Source organism: Ochotona curzoniae, unplaced genomic scaffold (assembly GCF_017591425.1).
Source record: "Ochotona curzoniae isolate NIBS_2020 unplaced genomic scaffold, NIBS_Ocur_1.0 contig_3622, whole genome shotgun sequence".
In the NCBI taxonomy this organism is placed as follows: domain Eukaryota; kingdom Metazoa; phylum Chordata; class Mammalia; order Lagomorpha; family Ochotonidae; genus Ochotona; species Ochotona curzoniae.
Window position 1 is genome coordinate 13469040 of NW_024465926.1, and position 22803 is coordinate 13491842.

Consider the following 22803-nt stretch of genomic DNA (forward strand, 5'->3'; position numbering starts at 1 on the left):
GCTCTGGTTTTAACCTTGGCAGCCCAGCTTCCCTTCCAGCTCCCTGCTTGAGGCCTGGGAAAGCAGTCGAGGACAGCCCATGTGGGGGACCCAGAAGAAGTGCCAGGCTCCTGGCTTCAGATAGGCTCAGTTCTGGCTGTTGTGACCACTTGAGTAGTGAATCAGTGGAGAGAAGATCTTCCTCTCTGTCTCTCCTCTTCTATCTGACTTTCAAATGAAAATAAATAAATCATATATATACATATATATGCCACTGTACAGTCACTCTACTGTAGAACACTAATATTTTTGAAAGGGCATTAACTTTAAAAGAATTGCAATTAGTTTTCAGTGATTTTAAACGATAAATTTAGCTTAAGATAAACTTTTTATTAGTTATTTGTATTTTGCAAATAATTGTCTAGGCTACAACAAAATTACCTGAACATTTGATAATAACTTTTAAACTAAAATTCGCATCCATTTGCAGTTCATGAAATCAATTCAGGAAGTTGTAGTCAAAAAACAGAATAAATTGCAGAGAGCAAACTGCATTTCTCTTAATGAAAACTAACAATTTGTGAGACTTTTATGTTAGCTATAAATATGTAGGGTTTTTGTGTGTCTACTAGATCTTATTGCACGCACAGCTTACTGTGGGAAGCTGTCAAGAGTGTCTCAAAGTCAATACTTGTTACTACTTGTCAGTTTAGTGATCACGAGCTGTTGGTTTAGTCAATAGTAGCGGATAATGCACAGTTACACTCTAAAATAAATAGAATAGGTAGAATCTCTTTGTCCTTTAAGGAGCTATTTCTGACCCTAACTTTGGAAAGAAGATTCTGCACATAGCCCCTCTGAACATTAATTAGTACCCTAATCTTAAGCAGAGGAAAGAAGGAACACAATGGAGGAACTCTTCTGTACCAAATGCATCCTCTAGACTAAAAGCGTAAATACAAAGCAAAAACAAACCCTAGAAATCCTGTGTGGGCATAACTTTTCTTCCTTCTTAAAAAAAAAATTACAATGTTTTATGGCCCGGTTTGGTAGTCTAATGGCTAGAGTTCTTGCCTTGCACATGCCAGTATCCCATATAGGTGCTGGTTCTAATCCTGGAGGCCCTGCTTCCCTTCCAGCTCCCTGTTTGCGGCCTGGGAGGGCAGTTGAGGATGGCCCAGAGCCTTGGGGCTCTGACCTGCATGGGAGACCTAGAGGAAGCTCCTGGGTCCTGGCTTCAGATTGGCTCAGCTCCAGCCAATGCGGGTGCTTGAGGAATGAACCAACAAAGATCTTTCTCTTTGTCTCTCTTTCTCTCTGTATATCTGACTTTGCAATAAAAATAAATAAACTTTAAAAAAAATTACGATGTTTTAGACTTACCTACCTTTTTAAGAGTCAATAAAAGATTATCAAGTGTTGATAATAGAGCTAAAGTATCATTTCTATGGGTGCTCAATTTTTAAAACCAAAGACTCCAAAACAGACCTGAAGATACAAAACATGGTATTCCAGGCAAATCAGCACATAAATCAAAAGACAGAAAGCAAAGGGACCAAGAGAAGAAGCCAAAAGACACTGTGTAAGAGCTTCTTATGAACTAACTCAGTAGGAATTATAAACAGCTTTACAGAAACTTACAGTCTCCAGACAGCCTTCCAGTTCTTTATTTTTCCACCCAAAAAGTTTACTTATTTATTATAAAGGGAAAGATACACACACACACACACACACACACACACACACACACACACACACACACACAAATACACACAAATACACATAATCTTACATTCTCTGGTTGCCTAAATATCTGCAACAGCATTTGAGCTGGGACCTGGCAAAAGTCAGGTACCAGGAACTCATTCAGGTCTCCCCTACAGATAGCAGGGACCCAAATAGCTGATCCTTCATATCCTGAGTCCCAGGCACATTAGAAGGAAGCTGGATAAGAGGCAGAAGTGGGACTTAAATATGGCACTCAAATATGGGATGTGAATATCCCAAGTGAGAGCTTAACCTCTGTGTCACTCGTTTCTCAAGCTTTACTGACAGTTCAAAAAATACTTCACTGTCTCTCCTGCTCACAAACTCTGACCATTTACAGAAGAAATAACATGATTCCTTCTGACACTATTTCAAAGCATTAAAGAGAACACTTTCTAACTCATTTTAAGTACAGCGTTATTACCCTGACATGAAAGCCAGCAAAAGGATAGCAAAAGCAAACTCATAAATAAAAGAATTATACATCATGACCAAGTTGGTTTTATTCCAAAAATGAAGGATGTCTCAACATAAAAATCAATCAACATAACAAGACATTACTAGAACAAGTGGAAAAATGCAGGATCATAATGACTCATATATTAATCATCTGACAGGATTCAAAATTCTTTCAATATAAAACACTCAATAAACGGAATCAAAGGATTTTTCTCAAAGTGATAAAAGTCATTTATTAAAAACTCCAAGCAGGGCCTGGTGCAGTAGCCTAGCAGCTAAAGTCCTCCGCCTTGCACGCATCAGGATCCCACATGAACGCAGGTTCGTGTCCTGGTGGCCCTACGTCCCATCCAACTCCCCCCCTATGGCCTGGGAAAGCAGTTGAGGACAGCACAAAGCCTTGGGACCCTGAACCTGCATAGCAGACCCAGAAGACACTCTTGGCTCCTGGCTTTGGATTGGCTAGGTTTTGGCCTTTGTGGCTCCTTGGGAGTGAACCAGCAGACGGAAATCTTTCTCTATGTTTCTCCTTCTCTCTGTATATCTGACTTTCCCATAATAAATAAATAAATCTTTAAAAAAAAAAAACTCCAAGATAACATGACAATCATAAAAGACTGAAAGTTTTCTTCTTACAGTCAGTTAGACAAAGAAGCCCCTTTTACCATTTTCATCCAACTATTATTGAAAAATTTCTAGCAAGAGAAACTATGTTAGAATAATAAAAGATAGCAAAGTTAGAAAGGAAGAAGTAAAAGTATCTATTCACAAATGACATGATGTTATACATACAAAACACTAAATGCCATTCACTTAAAAAACGTTTGCACTACAAAGTCAGTAAAATTACATGACAGAATATCAACCCACAATTGTATTTCAATATTTTTATAATGAACAACCCAAAAGGGAATGAAGCACACAATTCCATTTACACAGTACTAAAAATAATAAAATAGTGGTCTGTGTTGGAGCACAGCAACTTAGGCTGCCACCTGTGACCCCAGCACCCTATATGAATGCCATTCATTCCACTTCCAATCCAAGTTCCTGCTACTCATGTGCCTGGGAAAGCAACAGAAGATGACCCAAGACCTTGGAACCCTGTACACATGCGGGAGAACTTATATCTCCAGATTCCTGGCCTTGGATTGGACGAGCTCCAGCTGTCGTTGTCATCCGGCAGGGAACCAGCAGATAGAACATCTGTCTCTCCTTAACTCTGCCTTTCAAATAAATAAATCTTGAGAAACGAATACTTTAAAAATGCTCGAAATAATACTTAGGAATTGGGCCCAGCAGCGTGGCCTAGCAGCAAAAGACCCTCGCCTTGAATGCCCCGGGATCCTATATGGGCGCTGGTTCTAATCCCAGTGGCCCCACTTCCCATCCAGCTCCCTGCTTGTGGCCTGGGAGGACAGTCGAGGATGGCCCAAAGCCTTGGGACCCTGCACCCACTTGGGAGACCCGGAGAAGGTTCCTGGTTCCCGGCTTCGGATCGGTGAAGTACCGGCTGTTGCGCTCACTTGGGGAGTGAATCATCAGATGGAAGATCTTCCTCTCTGTCTCTCCCCCTCTCTGTGTGTCTGCCTTTCCAATTAAAAAAAAAAAAAAACTCAAAAAAAAACTACTTAGGAATTAATTAACCCAGGTAGACATAAGACTGACACATTAAAATTGTATTTTGCTGAAATACAGAAATAAATAAATGTAAGGTATATCATGGTCAAGAACTGAAAGATTAACACAGGTCTTCAGTTTTTTAGAAAGATTTATCAGCACTCGAATATGGAATGTTGGTGTTGCAAGCAGGAGGTTAATCCACTATTATTTATTTAATAATTTTAAAAATTTATTTACGATTTATATTTATTGGAAAGACAGACATACAGAAAGAAGAGACAAAGATTTTCTTCTGCTGGTTCATTCCCCAAGTGGCTACAACAGCCAGAGCTGAGCTGATCCGAAGACAGGAGCCAGAAGATTCTGAACGGGTCCAGGGTTCCAAGGCTTTGGGCTGTCCTCTGCTACTTTCCCAAGCTACAGGCAGGGAGCTGGATGGGAAGTGGAACAGCCAGGATACAAACTGGTTCCAATATGGGATCCTGGCAGATGCAAGGCAAGGATTTAGCCATTAGGCTATCATGTAGGGCCCAATTCACTATTTTTTTTTTATTTGATTAATTTAAAAGATCAGTGACAGACAGAAATGGAGGAAGAGAAAGAGGAAGTAGTGGTGGGGCTGGGAGGGGGAGGAGAGAAAAACTGCCACTGTTTTACTCTCCAAATGCCCTCAGTAGCTGCGGCTGTGCCACCTCTTATGTGGGTGGCAGGTACTTCAAGTATTTGGGCTGGATCAGCAGGAAGCTGGATCAGAAGCAGAGGTCATATTCAATCAAAGACACACTACCAGGAGACACAGACATCCCCTGGGTCAGCTTAATTTGCTGTGCCATGACACTTTATAAATGCTGATTATTTAACAGTAAACTAACAAAGATCATAGATTTGTGAAAAAAAAAAACACTTTTGTTTAAGTATATAATAAACAAGCAGTCTTATTCATAAGTAAAATAAAAGTTATCCTAAGAAGCTGTTTTCTACTTATTCCACTAGCAAATAATAAGACATTTGATAACGGACTATGTTGATGAATATACTGGGAAACAAGTACTCTCTAACAATGCTCATGGTAACACAAACTGGTAAAATCTTTACGGAGGACACTTTGGGAATCTTTTTTTGTTTTTTTAAATATTGGTCTAAGAACCTCACTTGTAGGAATTTATCATACTTGGTCTCCCACAAATGTCTCAAGATTGCATACAGATAGATGGGAAATGATACACAGTAAGTAAAAAAAAAAACTCACTATACCTGATATGCAGATGAAAGTACATCTATTATGCAATATTTCATAAAATATTCCAATAAGAAAGGAAGTTCTTATATGTCATAATACCTAATAATACATGGAAAATGCAAAGTACTGAGTAGTACACATACATGTACACTCCTGGAAAAATATAGGAAAAATACAGGTAACTGTTTATAAATGCAGGAAGCAGCTGTGTGATGACATCCTCTAGGCCTCCTACAAGGGTAGCAGGGGCACAACCACCTTGGCCACCTTCCACTTACCTTTCAAGGATATTAGTAGGGAGCTGGATCAGAAGTGGAGCAGTGGAAAGTAGAACTTGCACTCTAAGTGGGACGCTGTCACTGAAGGCGACATTTCTGGTTATGCTACAACACCACCCCCTAGTCTGATATTGGAGATTCTAGTTATCATCATTCTCTTTTTTTCCTTCTAAGATTTATTTTATTTTCATTGGAAAGTCAGATTTACAGAGAAGGAAAGAGAGAGCGAGAATTTCCATCTGCTGGTTCATTCCTCAAGTGGTCACAATGGCTGGAGCTGAGCCAATCCAAAGCCAGGAGTCACGACCTTCCTCCAGGTCTCCCACACTAATGCTGGGTCCCAAGGCCCTGGGCTGTCCTTTTCTGCTTTCCCAGGCCACAAGCAGGGAGCTGGACGGGAAATGGAGCAGCCAGTCCTCCCACCCATATGGGAACCAGGCTGATACAAGGCAGGGATCTAGCCACTAGCCCTTCATGCCGGGCACTGTTATCATAGTTTGTTTTTTTTTTTTAAGATTTATTTATTTTTATTGCAAAGTCAGATACACAGAGAGGAGGAGAGACAGAGAGCAAGATCTTCTGTCTAATGATTCACTCCCCAAGTGACCGCAATGGCTGGTGCTGTGCTGATTTGAAGCCAGGAGCCAGGAACCTTCTCCACGTCTCCCACACTGGTGCAGAGTCCCAAGGCTTTGGGCCATCCTTGACTGCCCTTCCAGGCCACAAGCAGGGAGCTGGATGGGAAGTGGAACTGCTGGGATTAGAATCGGCACCCATATGGGATCCCAGCAAATTCAAGGTGAGGACTTTAGCTTGCTAGGCCACCGTGCCAGGTCCATTATCATCATTCTTAATTCTATATTACTTTTACAACATAAATAGGAATTTCAAACTTTTCTTCTCACCCAGATAAACAGGCTTTAGAAATGTCCAACAGCCATAAAATGTCAGAGAACAAGTATACTTATCTAATTCTACTAACCACCAAGATCGCTGGCAACAGACCACCTTTCAGTGCTATCCTAGACAATTACTATCTACTAAGATTTGAACTTGAATGAATCTAAACTCATCCAACCTTTCAGATCCTAAAGTCACAACAGCATAAAGAAGGTATAAACTTAATGTAATCATATATATATTATATATGAAAATTATATACGTTTTAAGGATAGGTATTGTGGGAAAGCCTTAGGTCACAGGGGGCATGTCTTTAGAAAGTTGATTTTGGAGCTATCACGATGGCTCAAACAAGCTAATTCTCTGCTTGCTAGTGCCAGCATCCCAGATGGGCGCTGGTTCTAGTCTCAGCAGGTCTACTTCCCATTCAGCTCCCTGCTTATGGCACTGTGGCCATTTGGGGGATGAATCAGCCAATTAAAGCTCTTTCTCTCTAACTTTGTCTTCCAAATAAAAATAAATGCATCTTAAAAAATTTTTTTGAAGGCTCTTTTTTTTTCAGATCTTATTTTTATTGGAAAGTCAGATTTTATTTTTATTTTTAATGGCCAGGGCTGAGCCAGGCAGAAGCCAGGAGTGTCACCTGAGTCTCCCATGTGAATGGCAGGGCATGAAGTACTTGGGCCATCATCCATTGCTTTTCCTGAGCCATTAGCAGGGAGATGAGTCACAAAGCAAAGCATTTAGGACACAAACTGGAGCCCATATGGAACGCCAGCATCACTCAGGGTACCTGAACCCACTATAGCACAACTCTAACTTCATCAGTGAGTTTTTACTCATGCCATAATTTTTGTGGCTGGCACTGTAATTTTTCTTACACATATCTGTGTATTGGGCTGTGTTTGCCCAAGTTTTTTTTTTTTTTTTTAAACTAAGTGATGATATACATTAAAACAGTTCTTTATGGGGCAGGCTACAACACCCACTGGCAAATGCCGAGGCAAGGGGGTCATGCCAGTCTGGGCTGCAGTGCCCAACCCGCACATGTAGGAACCACAGAGGGAGGGAGTAAAGCCGGTAGGGGGAATGTGGAGGGCCCCCCTGCTGGAACACCACTCCCACAGGACAGCGTGAGTTGGGATGAGGGCAGACCAGCCCAGGCAGGGCTACAACACCTGTGGGCCTCATGTGAGCCAGATCAGGGAAGAGCCAGGCTTGGTTGACTGTGCCTACTGGTGCAAGCATAAATCAGAATGGGTGAGGGTTGGCTGGGCTTTGCCACAACATCAGCTGGCAGATGTTGGTATGAAGGGTTAATTCTGTCAAGTTAAATGGCAGAACCATCTGGAAAGTGCATGATCCGGGAGTGGGCCCAGGAGGGAAATAGTGGGCACCTCCCTCTTGGGTTATCACTCCCACTGGAAAGCGTGAAAACCAGGACTGGGGCAGACCTGGCTGACAGAACAGTACCACTGTTCCTGCAGGGACAGGAGGTGAACCAAGTCAGTCTGGTGTGCATGACATCTGCAACTAGGAGGTGACCTGATAGAGGAGCTTGGGGGAATTCCTCTGTCATGATGCAGTCCCTGCAGATGAGTGCAAGAATCAAGAAAGGGATGAGCCCAGACCAGGCTGAGTTGCAGCAGGTGCCAGAATTATGCATGGGCAATGTCTAAGGGTGGGACAAACTGGGCCAATTCATAACACCCACTTACAGATGGAGTGTAAGACAGGCCAGGTCAGGCCATAATACCAGCCAGTTCCTATTAGGGACAGGACTGGGTATGGAATCGGCTGCATTAGGCTAGGCTGCAGCACCTACCAACATGAGCTGGAATCAGGAACAGCCTGAGCCAAGCCAGGCTAGAGCACCCACCAGCAAATGCCAGGGTGCAGTGGGCCATAGTAGCTGGACCACAGTACCTATCAGCACACAGAAGCTCTGGGTGGGGGGAAGGTGAGCCTGGTAGGGGCACAGCAAGGACTCTCTTGCTAGGCCACTGCTCCTGCTAGTGAGCATGAGAATTAGGACCAGTGGCAGATAAGGATAGGAAGGTGACCTGCACATGAGCTGGTTTAGAGGGACAGCTAGGCTGGGCTAAGCAACCATATCACTGGTGCATTCATGAACCAGAGCAAGTGCAGGCTGTTTGGGCTTTGCCACAGTGTGAGCTGTCAAGGGCTGCGAACAGGGGTAAGTCACGTCAAGCTGGACTGCAGAATCACTTGAAAAGTACAAGATCTAGTTGGGGGAATCCCAGAGCCTATGAAACTGCGTCACATAATGCAATGTAATTAATAATAATAAAAGAAAGAAAAGTACAAGATCTAGGGTTTAGAGTGGACTAGTAGGGAAATTGTGGGCATTTCTCTGATGGGCTGCAGCTCCCACCCATGAGCATGATAACTAGGGCTGGGGGTAAGCCTGACTGGACAGGCAGTGGCACCCATCAGCATAAGTGTGGTCCAGATAGCAGGGTCAGTTGGGCTGTGGGACAAACTGACTCAGTCTGTTGCACATACCAGCATGTGATGGAAACAGGGCTGCGGATGGGCCTGGTGTGGGTTATTAGGGGTCACTCCAACTGGGCTGCAGTTCCCCCTGGTGTACATAAGGGACATGTATGTGGTGGGCAGGGCTAGGCTGGACTGCAGCATCCATTGGTTTGCATAAGAGCTAAGGCTAGAGACAGAACTGACCCAGCAATTGTAACTACCAACACGTATGTGGTCTGAGTTGGAACCCGTACCAGCTAGCACACACAAGAGTCAGATCTGGGTTATATCAGATGAGGTTTCTTCGGGGATCCCCCCACTGAACTGCAGGATTCAGAACTCTAACCACGGGGAAAATCACAGGATCTGTGGTCTGACCATGGAGTATATGTGTCAGAACTGGGCCTTCTCAGTGGAAAAGACGGAGCAGTGGATGGCTTGCCCAAATGCACATGGAAGATATGGCAGTCCATTGGGGTCTGCAGAGGACATTTTGTACCATAGGAGAGGATAGAGGGAAGAACAAATTGGACAACTACCCCAGTCAAGTGTTGACAGTAAAGATCTGGGTGAATGGAGATTCTAAGGTGGACTATATCAGCCAATGCACCTTGGAAGGATTTCCTCATCCTTGGAGCAACATCAACCTCATTTCAAAAGTACTGACACCATTTAAGCAGAACCCTCAGAGTATGCTCCACATCGAGGACCTGGGTTGATGTCTGGCAGCCATTTCCCATCCCTGGGTACTGGCGCAGTTGGGAGGTTATGGTGAGGCTTCTCCTCTTATCTCTCCCTTCCCCCAGATACAAGAAAAGAAAAAAAACTTGGAAACAATGGTCTCCGCTGCTTTCCCCTAATCCTAGATCCTTCCTTCCCTAATTAGTGGTCCACATGGACACACATCCTTCTTAACTATGTAAATATAATAAATAAAATAAATATAGAAATGGTCATGGCTTATGTTATGGCTTTTAATTGGTCAGAATGATATTCCGCCGGCTATGCCTTCAGACCAGAGTTGGTCTCCCCAAGAAACTGTTGAATTGAGCTGGACAATAAGATGCTGGACTATGCATAGCACATGCTTACAATGAAAGAAACTAGATTGGATTTGAACTGTAATACTGCAATAAGGTGGAACAATCCACCATGGGGTGAGGGCATGGGGAGGGGATGGGGGAACATCAGAGCATATGAAGCGATGTTATAAAATGAAATGCAATTTAAAAAAAGAGAAATGGTCATAGCTGTGGAACTGGCATTATGGTCCAATGCCTAAATCTTTATTTTGGAAGTACTGGGATTCCATATGGATGCCAATTTATGTCCTAGCTGGTCCACTTTCCATACAGCTCCCTGCTTGTGGCCTGGGGAGGCAAGAGGATGGCCTGAAGCCTTGGGACCCTGCACCCATCAGGGAGATTTTGGAGAAGTTCCTGGCTTCGGATTGGCTTATCTCCAGCTATTGTTGTCATTTGGGGAATGAACCAGTGGATGCAAGATCTTTCTTTTTTTTTTTAAGATTTATTTTTATTATTTTTGTATTGGAAAGGCGGATATACAGAGAGGAGAGACAGAGAGGAAGATCTTCCGTCCGATGATTCACTCCCCAAGTGAGCGCAACGGCCGATGCTATGCCGGTCCGAAGCCAGGAGCCTCTTCCGGGACTCCCACATGGGTGCAGGGTCCCAAAGCTTCAGGCTTCAGTCCTCAACTGCTTTCCCCGGCCACAGGCAGGGAGCTGGAAGGGAAGCGGGGCTGCCGGGATTAGAACCGGCGCCCATATGGTATCCCGGGCGTGCAAGGCGAGGACTTAACCACTTGCGCCACCGCGCCAGGCCCTGCAAGATCTTTCTATTTCTCTTTCTCTCTGTAAAACTGATCTGCTTTCCAATAAAAATAAATTCATCTTTTAAAAAATTGTCATGGTTGTGTTCTAAACATTTTAATGAAGATTATAGTAGCATGAAACTAGACTAAAATCTTTATAAATACATAAATATCTTTTATTTGAATGAGAGGGATAGACAGGAATAGCATCTACTGGTTCACTCCCTAAATGGCCACAACAACTGGGGCTGGGCCAGGCTGAAGTAAAGAGCTATAAAATCAATTTGGAACTCCCACATGGGTGGTAGTGGCCCAAGCACTTGAGCTGTCTTCTACTACACCAGTGGGTGTAGAGTCTAGCCCAGTCTGACATACCCCAGAACCAGTCCACACCCATTCTGAAGGATACGATAGCCACGTCCAGGCTAGACTGTAGCCTCCACTCCAGGACTTGCATTCACCAGTGGGACCCACAATCCAACCAGGGTGCCCCCTTGGCTCCCCACCCAGGCCTGTTTCAAGGCACAGATTTCATGCACGACAGTGGTTACTCTGACTCAGCTTGGCATAGCCCCTCATCTGTCTTGGCCATCACTTTGGGATGCTGTAGCCTACCTTGGCCTGGCTGGTTCCCAGTCCCAACTGTCACTGGCGGGTGCTGGAACCTGGCCCTGCTGCTTCTATCTCTGGCTCATGCACACAAGCAGGTGTGACAGCCTAGTCCAGCATAACCTGCACTCCATTCTAGTTTCTGCACTTGCCAGTGGGCTATGGTTCACTCAGCCCCATTCAATCCACCCTCTTCCAAAACCAACTCACATACTTGCCAACAGATGGAGCTACCCTGCCCAACCTGCCCAACACCCAGGCCTGAACTATGTGCTCTCCAGTGAGAGTTATGACTCACTAGGGAAGTTACCCAAGTTCCCTCCTTCAGGCCACTCCCAGACCCAGATCTCACACATGCCAGTAGGTACTAGGCCCTTGCTTCTTGACATGACCTGCCCATCCATCCTGGCCTTTTTATGAGCTGGTGGATGTTGTGGCCCAGCTCACCCCACACCCTGTTTTAGGGTGCTCATGTGGGTGCTATAGCTTGGACCTGCTCCATTTGTTCCTACCCCCAGTACCTGTATTGGTGAAATCCATGGCCACACCTACCTCTGTCCATCACCATCCCAACTCCTAAGCTCACCAGCAAGACTTGTAATTCCATAGGGCTGGGCCTACATATCTCCCACAGAATCTACACCCAGACTCGATTCACTTGTGTGCTGGCTGGTGTCATGGTCCAGCCTAATGTGACCCGTCCCCTGATCAGCCACTCATTGTCAGGTACTGGGATCTAGTCCGGTCAGACTGGCCCCCAGCCATAGCTTGTGGGTGGGCTGGCATGTGGTGATCAGCAATGTTCCATGCTAAGCCCAGCTCAGGTCTCCCATGTGGGCTGGAGATCGGTCTGATCCACAAAGTTCTTCTGGTCTCTCCCCTCCAAACCACCAGGTTTCAGTCCCCTCACATACCTGCCTTGTCGTTGGGAGTCCCTCAGGAGTCATTGCTCACCTACAAGATACTCCCAGGATGACCCTCCCTACCCTATATCCCCTTGCTCCTTTCCCTAATCAACCCACAATCCTTGTGACTAGCCCAGCCTTTGGAATCCCAGTGGGTGGTGAGCTGGTCTGGGACTCTGCTGTGTATCAGGGTCCCAAGCTCCTGTCATATGTGCTGGCCTGGTGCCTCACCCCCTCTACATACCCAAGACCCAGATCCAGTGAAATTTCCAGCAGCACACCAGAGCAGCATAATGACCTGGGGCTCTCCCCTCCACTCTCCTCACCTTGCCCAGGACCAAGTACATAAGGAAATCTCGAGGTTCACTCCACCTGCCTAGAGGTGAGCTCCCAGGACCCCACATGCCCACCAATGTTATGCCCCTAGCCTTCCCGCAACCCAAGCCTGCCTCCTCAGTCCCCTTGATACCTTCCCCCAGTGCGCTGGGAGCATTCCTAAACTTTAATACTTCTTTGAAGTCTTATTTGAGTGTCAAAGAAAGGCACAGATAGACAAACAGTTATTATCTGCTGGTTCACACCTCAAATATCCACAGTGGTTAGAGCTGGGCAGGAGACAAAGCCAGGACTCCAAAACCCAATTCAGGTCTCCAATGAGGTATGAGGGTGATAAAGTGCAAATTAAGCCATTCTTCAAGCCTCCCCCAGGTACTCCAACATCAAATGCTGCACCTTAACTGTAGGTGTGTTAACTTCTAGTTAATTGCTGGTTCTGGAGAGCAGGTTCTATATTTGTGGGAATCTCTCTAAGGGCAGAAATAGTATCTTACTACCTTCTTAGTATTCTCAACATCTAGTTCAACAATGCTCACTGAAGTACTGCCCCATGAATTCCATTCTCTATTCTATGGTCTATCCATAGTTTTTTTTTTTTTTTTAGCCATATAGTTTCAAAGAAAAGAATCCCTATACAGAAATAAATATTAGTGATAAAATACTCTGAAGAACAGATTTTCTTCAAAGAACAGGTATGTATTGACATGTATCTCTAATAATAACAACTCACTTAAAGACCCAATTCTGCTGTTGATCACTAAACATTCCATGGCAACTTCATACTCTTGAACTTACCATCATCTAAAGTGATGTCCTGTAGACCAATGGTTGTAAAGTTAGGTTCCCGATCTTCAGGTTCATGTTTCACGTTCACAGTTGCCCCATCAGATGGAAATGAGGCTGGATCACATAAATTGTGACACATTAAGGATGAAGGTACAGAAAGATCTCTCTGGCCTGTACTTTGTGCTTGACTTGAGTGCTTTCCAGAATGCATTCTGGTGGCCGGAGATGGTAATGAGGCAGTTCCTGAGCTAGGAGATTGGTAAGGCATAGGCTGCAGCTGAGGAGACGACGGACCAGAAAGTGGTGAGCTGGCCAAGGGACAAGAAGCTGCTGGGGAAGCTGTTGTAGCAGACCCAGAATGTGAAGGACTGTATGTAATGGGTTGCAACTGAGGGGAAGACTGACCTGTGACCTGGTCAGTCCCTGGAGAAGAAAGAGATCTTTGCGCTGTATTTGAACAATGGTATCCCATCGACTGCAGATGAGGCGGGGTCTGCACAGAATGAGGTGTATGTGCTAAGAGATGTCCTGTTGAACCAGAATTTGAAGAATGAAATGGTACGGATGATAATGGTTGACAGCCAAGATTTACTAAACTAGGAAGAGTTGTATCCTGTTGAAACAAAACTGGGTCAAATTCTTGACTAGAGGCAGCATTAACAGGAAGACAAGTTGGTCCATTGTATATATTAGTTTGCATAGGCTGATAGGAAGACCCCACAGGAGGTGTCGGTGTAACTTGAAAAGGCTGGTGTACAACTGAAGAAGATACCACCTGCTGTTCTTTTCCTGAATTCTCATCCCCACATTGCAATGGTGGTAGATGGGATGAGGTTACCATGGATGCATATGCCTGCTGGACTGGACAAACCAAGTTCCTCTGTGTTGACAATACACTGTCGTGTGGGTGCCCTGGATCTGCTGAAGGCCTCTGGGTCTGGGCAGAATGTGGTATAGGCAAAGGTGGAACTGAAGATAAATCAATCTCTTCTCTGTGTTCTTGCTTCATGAAAACTGAAAAGAAAATTATGAAAGCTACTGTTAATATGTAATACATAAAATGAAAATGGCGATGCTTTATGTTAGATCACAGCTGTAGCCAGGGTGGCAAACACAACTGCCTTTAGTGAAGGTAACTCAAATAGAAGAGTCTATGTACATGTGTATGTTTTTGTGTATACACATAACTATACATACATATGTTTTTGCCTGTACATGTATGGAAAGCTCTGTGAAGATGTTTAACAAACTATGACGTGTTGGATTTGCTGCTGGAAAAGAAAACTAGATAACCTGGAATCAGAGGAAAGAGGAAGTGGAACAGCTAGGACACGAAATAGTGCCCATGAGGAATCCCAGTATATGCAAGGCAAGGATTTAGTTACTGAGCCATAGTGCCAGGCCATGTTGTGCTCTTTCAATGTTTTTGATTGTGTATATATTACCCATTAAAAATAAATTGAGATCCCAGCGCAATAGTTCAACTGCCTAATCTTCACCTTCACTGAGATCCTATATGGGCGCTGGTTTGTGTCCCAGCTGTTCCACTTTCAGTTCAGCTCAATGTTTGTGGCCTATGAAAACAGTAGAGGATGGCCCAAAGCCTCGGGAGCCTGCACTCACAGGAGAGACCTGTAAAAAGCTCCTGGCTTCTGATCGGTTAAGCTCCAGCTGTTACAGCAACTTGGGGAGTGAACCAGCAGATAGAAGATTTTTATCTCTTTCTCCTCTCTGTGAATCTGACTTTCCAATAAAAATAAATCTTTAAAATAAATAAATACAAAGTAAAATCCTATGGTCAAAATCAACCATTCTTTGTATTTGGGAGACATGATCTGACACTTATCAGTCACCTGCTTTTACATGCTGTGTTACATGCCAGACAACATGAATCTTACGTTCACACAGCTTTTGGTTTACAATGATTTTAATAAGCATTTCCTGTGATCCTCCACTATCATGAGAGGCTCAAAAACACTATTAACCACAAATTCAGTGAAATTTTCAGATACAAAAATCATCATGCAAAAATATATATTTGGATGAATTAATGATAAGCAATCCAAACAGGAAATTAAGAAAACAATTTTGTGGGGTGTGTTGAGGCACAGTTGGTAAAGCTGGCATTCAAAAAGGACACCAATTTATGCCCAAGCAGCTCTGTTTCCAACCTAGCCTGTTACCGGTGTGGAAAAAGGAGAAGATGGTTGAATTTTATCATAACACACATTTCAAAAAACCATTGTGGCAGTTTGATTATTTTCTGAATCTTTATGATAGATGATGTATGGAGATATTACCACCAGAAAGGCAGCAGAACAATACAGGAATGGTAGTAATACAAGGAAATAATGTCACCATATTGGAAGACTTGGAGGAGCTGATTTGGTGGCTATCTGGGATGCCAGGAACCCATACGGGTGCTGATTCTAGTCCCAATTATTTTAATTCTGACCAAAACCTCTAATAACACACCTGAAATCAGGGAATGATGGGCCAAATCCTTGGATCCTTACTCACATGGGAGACTTGGAAAGCGCTCCTAACTCCTGACTTTACCAGCTCAACTTCAGCCACTGTGGCCATTTGGGGGTGTAAACCAGTAGATGTATAATTTCTCTCTCTCTGCCTTTCCTTCCCTGTGGCTCTTTTAAATAAATAAATAAATCTTTTAAATTTTTCTTTCAAATTTTTTTTTTTAGTTTTTAATTTTTTTATTGGAAAGTCAGATTTATAGAGAGAAGCAAAAGCAGAGACAGAGAGAAAAATCTCCCATCCGCTGATTCACTCGCCCAGTGGCTATAACAGCCGGAGCTGAGCCAATCCGCAGTTAAGAGCCAGGAACTTCCTCTGGGTCTCTCACGCAAGTGCAGGATCCCAAGGCTTTGGGCCGTCCTCGACTGCTTTTCTAGGCCACAAGCAGGGAGCTAGGAAGGAAGTGGAGCAGTCAGGATGCGAACTGGTACTCATATGGGATCCTGGTGAATGCAAGGCAATGACTTTAGCAGCTAGGCTACTATGCTGGGCCCATAAATAAATAAATCTTAAAAAAAAAAAAAAAAGGCCCGAGGCAGTGGCCTGGTGGCCAAAGTCCTCATCTTGAACACACTGAGATTCCATATAGGCTCCGGTTCTAATCCTAGAGGCCCCACTTCCTATCCAGTTCCCTGTTTGTGGCCTGACAAAGCAGCCGAGGACAGCCCAAAGTCTTGGGACCCTGTACCCATGTAGGTGACCTGAAGAGGTTCTGGGCTGCTGGCTTCCGATCGGATCAACTCCAGCTGTTGCGGCTGCTTGGGGCGTGAATCAGTGGATGAAAGATCTCCCTCTCTGTCTCTCTCTCTCTCTGTATATCTGACTTTGCAATAAAAATAAATAAATTAAAAAAAAAACATCTATTATTAAAAAAAGCCTTAAAATGAGAATACATAAAGGGCTCTTCAGGAAACAAAGCAATGTCAAGGGTGCTATTTTACTATGCTACAACAACTGGATCATGAATATTTTCATATTAAATTTTTTGTTAAAATTTTAAAAATTTAAAACAATTCAAAAGTCACCAATTTAGTCTTATGCACTCAGTGGTTATTACCTACAGCAGAGCTGAAGCTGGATATCCTGGCTCCCAAGCAGCTTTCTCCCCTAATTAGAACGATAACAATCCGAAGGCTGGTGTGCTTAGTTAACTACTTAGAACACAGAATACGCTTTCCCACAAGCATAAACTTATTATGAGAGTCTTGTTCTAATGCTTCTCTTTTTAAAAAAAAATTTATTTTACTTGAAATTCATTAAGTCAAGATTACAGAGAGAATGAGAGAGACAGCTATATCTCATCTGCTGGTCCATTCACCAAATGGCCATAAAGGGCAAAGAGCCAGGAGTTTCCTCTAGGTCTTCCACATAGGTACATTGGCCCGAGGCCTAATACCATCCTTCGCTGAGCTGCATGGGAAGAATCAGAAGTGGAGCAGCCAGGACTAAAGACAGTGCCCATATGAGAAGCCCGTACCACCAGCAGTAGTTTTATCTGTAAGTCATAGCACAGGTTTCTTATGGATCTTTTAAGACTATGATTCTACCAATCAAATGTTGCTATTTATTTTTTTTTGTTTTAACTGGAAAGTCAGATATACAGAGAGGAGGAAAGACAATAGAGGACGATCTTCCATCTGCTGATTCACTTCCCAAGTAACTGTAATGGCCAGAGCTAAGCCAATTCAAAGCCAGGAGCCAGGAGCTTCTTCTGTGTCTCCCACATGGATGCAGGGTCCCAAGGCTTTGAGCTGCCCTTGTCTGTTTCCCCAGGCCACAGCAGGGAGCTATTTGGGAAATGTGGCCACCAGGACACAAACCACTGTCAATATGGGATCCCTGGCATGCAAGGTGAGGACTTTAGCCACTAGCTTACTGTGCCGGGCCCAGCATCTCAGTTGTTCACTTTCAAAAGATGTGCATCTCTCTGAAAGTTTTCTGAATTATTTTATTATCAGGTAACATATTAACATTATCAATAATAGTAAGTAATACTCAATTTTAGGATTTGGGACCATATGAAGCCTTTGGATATGATAAACATAACCAGGCTTTAAAAAGACATGAAAAGGGCAGGTGTTGTGGCATAGAGGTTAGTCTGCTATTTGGGGTGCCAGTTTTAACTACTGGCATTTCTGTTTCTGATCCAGCTCCTCCTAATGCATTGTGGGAGGCAGCAGAAGATGGCTCAAGTGCTTGGAACTGTGCCAACCACAAGGGAGACTCAGATAATAGTGCCATGCTCCTGGCTTTCCCATGGACCACCCTTGACTATTAACAGATATTTGAAGAATGAAATATTTGCTCCTTCTTTTCCTGCATCTTAAATACATGGAAATAATGAGCATTAAAAGAGAAGGAAAAAGGGGCTAGCTCAGTGACACAGCAAGGAAAGTCACTAAAGAAAGCACCAGCACCCCATACAGGTGCTGGTTCAAATCATGACTTTTCTATTTCCTGCCCAGCTCTCTGCTTAATATGCCTGGGAAGAAGGAAAAGAAAGTTCAAGTGCCTGCACCTCTTTACCCCTGTGGGAGACCTGGAAGACAGAAATTCCTGGCTCCTGGCTATAGCCTGGCCTATGCTCAGCTGTTCAAGTCATTTGAAGAGTGAGCTAAGAGATGGATGCTTGGAAGCTCTCTCTCTTTCTCTGTACTGCCCTAACTCTGCCTTTAAATAAATAAATAAATCTTAAAATAAAAGAAAAGAAAAACAAAGCTTGACAGTAAACCATCATAACAACTCCTCATACCTGGTGTGTATGTAAAACGTTGAGACTGGCTTTTTTTCCTCTTGCCATTGCAAAGATAAAAGTGCACCTGCACTGCAGCTGTAACTGCTGGGTTATGATATGGAGGAACTTCAAGGACAATGTGAGCCTAAGGAACATGGAAAGCAAGATTGTGTTACACTCAGATCTAAAAATGAAACACACCTGCTAAACTCAGAGCAGTTTACGAGTTATAATCCAGGCTCCCCCACCACAGATCAGCATGTACATCAACTGGTCAGGCAAGTCATCTGGAGATCTACCCCACAGCTAAAAATCTTGACAGAGAGGGTCCTTCCATCATTCAAGGAAAAACTGTTTTTTATTCTCTCAACTGGGTTTCTAGGTGTTGTTAAAAATAGAAGGTTTCTGAAAATAAAAGGTCTTCCACACTATCAAATAAGGCACACATCTAAAGAAAAGCTCTTTCTCATTTTTAATCATGTTTAATATTTCCCAAATTATGTTACAGTTTGGACTTACCTTAAATTTTATAACTGAAATAGTCTAAATTGGCAGTACACAAAATATATATCATATAAAAAATAAGTTTAAACTAGTAGGACGAAAATCTATAGCCCCATACCAAATGCAACCTTCAATCTAACTGTCCCAAGTCTTTGGATACATTGTGGGCATGATACTCCCTACCCCAAAGAAGATTCTATTTACTCAAACAAGATTAAAGTACCACAATTTTCACTAAAGAAACCTGGAAGGCGTAATCAAGTGGCTGAAGAGTTTAGCTTGGCATATTAAATACTATCTTCTGTCCCACTATATATCTTTACTGAATGTTTGGATTTTTTCACTGAATTTAGAGAAATAAATTAATGGTAATTTCAATAAAGACCTTCCCATAGTCTTCATTATTCTAGTTTTTTTTCTATTACATAAAATAGATAACAATCATTTATTTTTCTTAAATTTTAATACCAGGAAAATATATCATAAATATATTCATAAGTTTTTAAAAATTCTAATTTCCTTTTATATTAGCCAACAAAGGACTCCTTATCTATTTCATAAAGTAGCATTATTCGATTTTCTCATTAAGTTTCTCAAATATTTAAAAATTAAGTATCTTACCCCTTGACATTTTTCCCTGATTATTTTCCCTTCTACCTCCCATTGAGGTCGTCCATCTATGAAAGAAACAATTTATAGTTAAAAGTAATCCAGTTCACAAAACATATAACAAAATCTAATGCATGTACTATCACAAATTTATCAGCAAGAGCTTATTCTTAGGGAAAAACAGGAAGAAACATCTTGGACTATCCAGGTCAAAAAGCTTGAGGGAGTTTTTTTTTTTTTTTTTTTTTTAAATATTTATTGTTTTATTGGAAAGGCAGATATTCAGAGAGAAGGAGACAAAGAGAAACATCTTCCATCTGCTGCTCTGCTGGTTCACTCCCCAAAAGGCCACAACAGCTGAAACGTAGCTGATCCAGAACCAGGAGACTTTTCCAGGTCTCCCACACGGATGTAGGGTTCCAAGATTTTGGACCACCCTCTACTGTTTTCCGAGGCCACAAACAGGGAGCTGGATGGAAGTGAAGCAGCCAGGGCATGAACCAGTGCTCAATGGGATCCCAGCGGATACAAGGCAAGTGTTTAGCCAGTAGGTTACCTCATCGGGCCCCTCAGAGTTCTTCTATCCATCTAACTGAATGATTCTTGAAAATCCTTGACTATGCCCTACAAAGCACAGTCAACTTTTGTTTGTGTACTTCAAGAGAAGAGAAATTCATTCCCTCACAAGGTAATCCTTTCCATCTTTGGACAACAGTTACTACTAAAAAAAACTCAGCTATCTCTTAATGTTATCTAACTACTGCTCAAAGTACTCCATGCAGCCACCAAAAATAAGCAAAGAAAGAAAGAAAGAAAGAAAAGCCAAATAACCTAACTCTTGATTGCTTCTCAGAGATACAATTCAGATGTTGAAAATCAACAGCCATGTCTCCTTGTGTCTCCTTTCTTCACCAGGAGCCACAGTTCCACACCTACCCCTTACACATTATTTTAGAAAATGCTCTCCATTAATGCAGGTGACTGACTAACTTGAGTTGCACTGGCTGACACACACAAGTCAAGTCTGAGGTCACCCTAGGTGAGGTTCCTTGGGGGAATCCCCAAGTGGACTTCTGGACTCAGACCTTGGCTACGGAAAAATCACAGGATGTGTGGTCTGACCTTAGAGTGCACGTATCAGGACTGGGCCTCTTCAGCTGCTGATGCCTGTGCAGTGGACAGTATATCCAGAGATACACAGGGGATATGATGGCCAGCTCATCTAGGACAGGAGGGGATGTCAACTGCCTCGTCAGAGGCTGGAAAGCAGAACAGGCTGGACAATTATTCTCCTGTCCAAGTTTTGCAGCATGTTTCTGGGTCTGTGGATACACTAAGGTCAACCAACAGACCTTGGAAAGATTTTCTCAATCTGAGAGCAATGAAACTGATGACATCCCAGATCTATCAATACTATTCAAGTGACACCCTCAGACCACTCTTCCCCACAATGGGGTCTCTTGGGTGCCATCAAAAGTCTGTCTCCTCATGCCCACGTGCTGACATAGCTTGACAGTAAGGAGTGGCCCTCAGCCCCTCCTCCCTTGCAGACACAAGAGAAAAAAAAAATACTAAAACAAGTGTTCCACCCATCATCCTCCATACCTGATTCCCCCATCCTATTCAGAGGCCCAAATCGGCACTCATTCCTCTCAATTATGTAAATAATATTAAAAATTTTTAAAGATTTATTTTATTTTTATTGTAAAGGCAGATACAAAGAGGAGCAGAGACAGAGAGGAAGATCCTCCGTCCGATGGTTCACTCCCCAAGCAGCTGCAATAGTTGGAGCTCTGAGCCAATCCAAAGCCAGGAACCAGGAGCCTCCTCTGAGCCTCCCATGAGGGTGCAGGGTCCCTAAGCTTTGGGTCATCCTTGTCTGCTTTCCCAGGCAACAAGCAGGGAGCTGGATGCGAAGCAGAGCTGCCGGGATTAAAGCTGGTGCCCACAGGGGATCCCGACGCATTCAAGGCAAGGACTTTAGCCGCTATGCTATTGTGCCAGGCTTAAAAATAAAATTTGCACCTTCCTCCAAATGCTCCAAGCCCAGGAATGAGTAGCTCCAATGCAGAGCCAGCATCTACATCACTGCATCAATCTATATATCTGTACTTCATAAATGATTGAAATGTCAGTAAGCTGGGAAACTAAACAGATGCATCTTTCTTTTTTTAAAAACACTTGAGAGGTAGAGAGTTAAAAGAGAAACTGCAATCACATTTGAGAAAGAGAAATCCCCCAATTCTTGTTAACCAGGGCTGGGCTAGGTTTATTTGAATATATATGTAGAATTGCTGGGAGAATTCTTAAAAAAGATTTATTTATTTACTTATTTGAAAGGCAGAATTACAGAAAGAGAGAGGGAGAGACAGCAAGAAGGATCATACGTTGCTGATTCACTCCCCAATGTGCACAACAGCCAGAGATGAGCTAGTGCAAAGCCAAGAGCCAGGGGGTAGATGGAGCTCCCTCCTTCCCTTTTTCATTCTTTCAAATGAATCCTTAAAAAGAAATACTTAAAGATAATAAAACATTTATATGAAAATTTAATGTTTGATTTACAATAAAATATAGTACATATACAATGCCTGCTGCTTTAAGTGACCAATTTTGCTGATTAGTGTTATTGAATCATTCATTTTACCACTTGTCCTTTAGCTTGACATCAAGCAATTCATATGCTATTTACCTTGTCCTTTTTCAAGAAAAATGATTTTGGATTCTGGGAGAAAATTAGATCCAGTCACAATCATTTCATGGCCTCCATTCACAGAACAACTGTTAATACTGTACTTCTCAATATGAGGAAGTTCTTGAGCAGACCGCTGGGCTGGATTTTTTTTTAGGAGTTGACAAAAGGCAAAATATTAGTAAAAAATTTTCATATACACATATATATATGCTAGATCAAATATATTTAAGCGCATTGCATACAATTTAGACAAGTTTCTGCAGAATACTGTAGGGCAAACATCAAGTTAACTCTTCAAGATCAAACTACCTATTAGATCACGACTGTGATATAACATTTCTATTTTGGATAATTTTCTAACAATGGAATAAACAAAACATTCATGAATTCCACATTCCAATAACGAAGCTTTTGACAAGGCTCTAAGTGTCTCTAAAGTGACTACACATTTCTGTTTTCCCAGATACAACGAATAATATTTTTTTACGACACAGAATTGTTGTTTAAGTTATCCA

At 42.8% G+C, this 22803-nt stretch overlaps 1 protein-coding gene across 3 annotated transcripts in view; it reads right to left on the reverse strand.

Annotated features, from left to right (window-relative positions):
- The window catches only part of NFATC3 (nuclear factor of activated T cells 3), a 96910-nt gene that overhangs the window by 14336 nt on the left and 59771 nt on the right, over positions 1–22803 (reverse strand). For all 3 annotated transcript variants that reach the window (XM_040982492.1, XM_040982493.1, XM_040982491.1), the window contains exons 6-9: positions 22286–22426; positions 19609–19664; positions 18502–18628; positions 13224–14228 (exon numbers count right to left, since the gene is read on the reverse strand). In XM_040982492.1, the coding sequence (XP_040838426.1) occupies positions 13224–14228; positions 18502–18628; positions 19609–19664; positions 22286–22426 (1329 nt within the window). The remainder of the gene's footprint in view (positions 1–13223; positions 14229–18501; positions 18629–19608; positions 19665–22285; positions 22427–22803) is intronic.